Consider the following 5,488-nt stretch of genomic DNA (forward strand, 5'->3'; position numbering starts at 1 on the left):
GGGTCGCCGCGCGACAGCGCCAAGGTCATGCATCCGCCACCCATTGGACTACAGAGTGGGCGGGACTCCACGCCCGGTCCCCCAACGAGCAACGGCGTGGGCGGGGCTCCCTCCCCAATTTGCCCCCTGGGCCGCGGCGTGGGCGGGGCTCCGTGGGCGGCTACCCAATAGCGCGCGGCCGGGGCGGGGTCCCGCGCAGAGCGCGCGCCAGCCGGCCGGCCGGCCGGGGCGGGGCCATTCGCTCGGAGCATGGCGCAGGGCTCGGCGCGTCGCTGCCTGCGGCTGGAGCCGGCCGCGGCCCGCGAGGTGCTGGGCGCGGCCGACACGCTGCTGTTCGACTGCGACGGGGTGCTGTGGCGGGGCGACGCGGCGGTGGCGGGCGCGCCGGCCGCGCTGAGCCGCCTGCAGGCCCGGGCCAAGCGCCTCTGCTACGTGACCAACAACAGCAGCCGCACGCGGGACGCCTACGCCGAGAAGCTGCGGCGCCTGGGCTTCCCCCCGGCCGAGCCCCGCCAGGTCTTCGGCTCGGCCTACTGCGCCGCCCGCTACCTGCGCCAGGCCCTGCCGCCCGGCGCCGCCGCCTACGTGCTGGGCGGCCCCGCCCTCAGCGCCGAGCTGCGGGCCGTCGGCGTCCCGCACCTGGGGCCCGGCCCCGCCGCCCTGCCCGGGCCGGGCCCGGCCGACTGGACCCGCGCGCCGCTGGATCCGGCCGTGCGCGCCGTGCTGGTGGGCTTCGACGAGCACTTCTGCTACGCCAAGCTGTGCCAGGCGCTGCGCTACCTGCAGCGGGGCGGCCCCGGCTGCCTGCTGGTGGGCACCAACCGCGACCACCGCCTGCCGCTGGAGGGCGGCGCCGCCATCCCCGGTGCGTGGCCGGGCGGGAGCGGGGCCGGGCCTCGCTCCTCCTGACACTGGGGGGGGGTGGGGGGCCGCGATGCGTCCTGGACCCGGCCCCGGCCCCGGCCCCGGCCCCGGCCCGCCGCCTGGAGCTCAAGGAAACCGCTTCCCTCCCGAGACCCCGCCCTGCGGGGCGCCGCTGATTTCTGCGTGCGCGTTTCCGCGTTACAGGAGGGAGGGAGGGTGGGGGCTTGACATAGCACCGAAAGTATGTCCCCTTCGGAGCTTAGTGCCACGGCTGCAGCCCCCTCGGCTGGGCAATGCACTGGTATGTGGGGGCACAGCTGGCGCGCAGCGCCCTGCCCCCTCTGCAGCCGCCTCAGCCGGCTGATGCGCTGCCACCCTGGGTCAAAGCTGTCGTGCGGCTCCCTGCCCCATCCGCAGCCCCCTTGGCCAGGCGATGTGCTGGCTCCCTTGGGTCACAGCTGGCGCGCCACTCCATGTCTGTCTGCAGCCTCCTAGGGCAGGCAATGTGGTGGTAGCTGATGTCCCATCTCTTGCGTTTCTGTGCTCCATCCATAACCCCCTCGACCAGGTCATGTGCTGACGCTCAGAACTGTCACACAGCTCCATGGCCCATCCAGCCTACTTCACTCCAATGCTGGAATGAGGAAAGGGCCATTCAGTTATTCTCCATGTTCTTCCCTCCGAGAACCCTTTGTGGGTGCTACTTTAACTGTCCCTTTCCCCTGGCATCAGCTCCTTTGCTCTCCAGCCCACCCCTAAGTTATAGTGAATGAAAAGTGCTTTCCTGAACAACATGCATCCTTTATTAGCATGCTGTAGCTTCTTATTTAGGTTCTTATCCCTTTTCCCTTTGTGGCAAAAGGTGTGGATGTGATGGCAGTACCTACACCTTTTATGACTTTTATCCTTCGTTTGACTCTCCTCTGCTCTATTTTGTTAGAGAATATGGGGGGACACCTATTTTGCTTGTATATGGGCCTCTGGATGCCACTACAAGTTTGGGAGACTGGTGTCTTTCCCGGATACAGTCCACTGACTACGGCTGCGTAGAAAGCAGCACTCTGATGCTGGGTGGTTGGGGACCATGCTGTCTCCTGGCGCCATGCTTCAGGGCTGCCCTGCTCCCTAGTGGAGCCTGGATTTGTTGGGGCCAGTGGTCCCCAGCAGCCTGATCGCTATGGTTGAACATACAGGTAGAAATTTCTCAATTCCAGTCAGAGCAAATGAGGCTGTGTAAATCTGGAGTACTCTGGAATGTGAGAAGCTTGAGGGGTTTGGCTATGGCTGACCTGTGGCCTAAGTTCCCTCTAAACTGCGTGGCCACGCAGCTGCCTATTAAGTCCCAGCGTGGGCCTGCTGTGGCAAGAGAAGGCTGGGGGGAGTCCTCTCTCTCCCCACCACAGCCCCAGGGCAGCCTGCATCCCTCATCCCTGGCCCCACCCCAGAGCCTGCAACCCCAGTCACAGCCCTCACACACACCCGCACCCCTGTCCCAGCCTCCCACACTCCAAACCCCTCGCCCCCCACCACATGAATTTTGTTATGTGCACCCTTATGAAGGTGATGTGTCACACATCACTTCCATATTGGTGCACATATCAGAATTCATTCCGCACATGGATGTAAAAAATTTGAGGGAACACTGCCTGTGGCCCCTATTTCACCTGTTCAGTCACAGAACTGGATTTTCTAGAAAAACCTGTACCCTAAACCCTCTTCTCTTGCAGTAACATACAAGCAGCCGACTGGGAATCTGGTGAAATGCAGGCACAGCAGTGAGGTCTATATGGCAGCAATCATTCTGCATGGCTTTACTGACAGGGTAGCTAAGCAACCCTCTCTTAGTTATTGCCAATTACAGTATTTCACAAAATGAAAGGGAGGGATTGGACTTCCCACTCTGCCTTAATCTGCACCAGGCAAGCTGCCTCTTGCCCATTATTAGGTCTTTAATACTGTGGGGTTACGCTTCTGAAATATCATGCAGTGCAGCACTGACTCATCTAGGTACCACAAGTCCTTGCCTATATTTCACTTCGCTTTTCTTTTCTGCCTTCAGGGACTGGCTGTCTTGTGAAAGCAGTGGAGATGGCAGCAGAACGTGAGGCTTTCATCATAGGCAAGCCCAGCCGATACATTTTCGACTGTGTGTCTAGTGAGTTCAAGATCGAACCTGCTCGTACCATCATGGTGGGAGATCGACTGGACACAGACATCCTTATGGGCAATAACTGCGGCCTCACCACCCTCTTGACTCTCACTGGAGTCACTACTCTGGAAGAAGTAAAAGGTCACCAGGAGAGTGACTGCCCTTTCAGGAAAAGCCTGGTTCCTGATTACTATGTTGATAGCATAGCTGACCTTCTTCCTGCACTTGAGGATTAAAATAGCAAAAACCTCTCCAACTCCTGAAACGCTACCCACGTTAGTGAAGGGCAGTAGTTAATATCCCCTCCGATTACTTTAACACACAGTGTGACACCACTTTCAATTGCAAACCGTTGGCTTTTAACTTTCAATTTGAGTCCTACGATAATTTTGTTTACAAATGTTGTTTTCAAAATGCACTTTGAAATGAAGAGGGCATTATAGTGTCACCCAGTCTTGTGTTTTTTAAAGTCAACAAGTACATCCAAATGTTTGCAATATTAGGTGTCAGGGTATTGTTTTTCTGGACTGGGTTAAGGAAAATAGAATAGATTTAAAAGAAACAAACCAACCTTGCAGTATGTTTTGATGGACAAACCATAGCTCAGACTTGATTATTCAGGGAATTAACTCTTTGGGTATATAGCTGTCTAATGGCTCTCTTCTCCTATGCTTGCACAGGCTGCTTCAGTTAGAATTTGGTCCCATGCTGAGTTCTTGATGCTTACTCGGGTCCTGTTCTAGACATGCAGCCTATTGCAGGTGTAACTTGAAGGGAGAGCTGTTCAAATATCTGTCCTGTATTTGATCTTATAAATTGCAGTTGTGATACAAACTACACCAGTTCTACATGCAAAGTATATTAATGGTATCTTCTCTATGTTGTATTTGTCCAAATATTGGATGTATATGTAAAGTATGTGTGGTATATAAAATAATTACCCTGAGTGACACTAAATATATATCAGAAATGTATTTAAAGTATACATTAAACATAATATATTGAGAATTTATCTTGTTTCCCAAAAGGAAGGATATGAGGAATTTTCTTCACTCTTTATTAAGGATTAATTTTTAAAGGCGCTTGCATCCTAATGAGATAATGCAGTAAGTGTAATCACAGAGAACTGTCCTACATTAATACCATTTGCAAGAAAGAATTATATCAACGGATATTTAAAAAAAAAAAAAAAGTCCATTCTGATCATCCTTAGAACTCCTAGTCCCTCAATAGCAAAACAAATGTTTGCCTGGGCTTTAGTGGCAAATCCTAAATCTGCTCCTCCTTTGAAGAATCTGGGTAGTACACATGGTAAATCTTTTTCTCCTTGGGCTTATTGTGGGTGGAATAGTGAGTAAGTACTGGAACAGCACAGGGCTTCCTTTACATTTCTGATTTTAATACCTTCCTTGCAGAGCTGGTGTGAGGGCCTGACACCAGCTACTTGCCTAGGTAAGAATGAATGCTCAGGTTATTTTGCTTCGCAACTTTAAAATAGGCCTCTAGATAGCTTTTGTTCTTGCTGGACTAACAGCCACAATGAATATTTTAAGCTTGTGTGTTTAAAAAAATAACTCAAGTAATCAGTTATGCAAATTGCGTGTTCCGTTATTCCACAGAAGTTCTATTGGCAATTGAAGGAGAGTATGTTTTAATTTCTCTCTCATTGTTCAGTTTGAACTAGTCTGGCAATGTATATTAGTGCCATTTCCTCGTACTTAAACACTTGAAACATGTAAATGTATCATCTTGTTCATACAGCAATAATTGTGCAGTTCATAATGTCTTTCAGTGTTACCAGGATATGAGCTGAAAAAACTCTTACAAAAGGTTAGTTATAAGTTGATATCCACATTCATCTGTAACTCTGGAAGTGTGTAAGAGGCATGAGTCGCATCTCTACCCTGTATTATGTGTCCTTCGTAAGCCTCAAAAGGCTTCTAGCTGAAATGCCTATGTGTCATGTAGAATTTGTTCTTGACACTAGTTAATGTAGAATTGGACATAGTGGGTTTATTGCTGTTAGGGAAAACTTCAGATACAATGTTCTTTGATTTATTTTCTATACTTGCGCTTATCAAATTCTATAGAGATTCAGGAAAATATATTAAGGAGTAAATATCAGTGTGGTATTAAACCATATAACACCTGCACATAATCTCTGTTGAGAACTACACCTATACAATGGTACCATTACCTCTATTCATTCGGTCTTTCCCTAAGTATTGTGAAATTGTATTGGTGAAAGCATTTATAATGCTTAAAGAGTCTCCATATAAATTTTGTTGGAGTTGTTAGTCCTATACTTGAATTTACATTAAACTTACAAACCTGTTTTTCCTCTGGCTTTTCTCATTGTTTCTGTGGTCAGTTCTGTGTTTACATGCAATATTTCATGTTGTTGTAACTTACATCTAAAGGGGTGAAATACACATGCTATTATATTGCTAACTCTAATTTTTAGAACTAATAGTC

At 50.5% G+C, this 5,488-nt stretch overlaps 1 protein-coding gene across 1 annotated transcript; it reads left to right on the forward strand.

Moving 5' to 3' along the window:
- Positions 1-197: 197 nt before the first annotated feature.
- LOC119862912 (phosphoglycolate phosphatase) lies at positions 198-5,349 on the forward strand. Its single transcript, XM_038420442.2, has 2 exons — positions 198-865; positions 2,924-5,349. The coding sequence occupies exons 1-2, from the start codon at positions 250-252 to the stop codon at positions 3,247-3,249; spliced, it is 942 nt and encodes a 313-aa protein (XP_038276370.1). The 5' UTR covers positions 198-249; the 3' UTR covers positions 3,250-5,349.
- The last annotated feature ends 139 nt before the right edge of the window (positions 5,350-5,488 follow it).

The sequence above is a fragment of the Dermochelys coriacea genome, chromosome 10 (genome assembly GCF_009764565.3).
Source record: "Dermochelys coriacea isolate rDerCor1 chromosome 10, rDerCor1.pri.v4, whole genome shotgun sequence".
In the NCBI taxonomy this organism is placed as follows: Eukaryota; Metazoa; Chordata; order Testudines; family Dermochelyidae; genus Dermochelys; species Dermochelys coriacea.

Excerpts from the sequence above, each read along its gene's own strand:
- LOC119862912 (XM_038420442.2), top strand. The coding sequence starts at position 250 with ATGGCGCAGGGCTCGGCGCGTCGCTGCCTGCGGCTGGAGCCGGCCGCG. Across the intron at positions 866-2,923 it reads GGGCGGCGCCGCCATCCCCG|GGACTGGCTGTCTTGTGAAA; the intron begins GTGCGTGGCCGG and ends TTCTGCCTTCAG.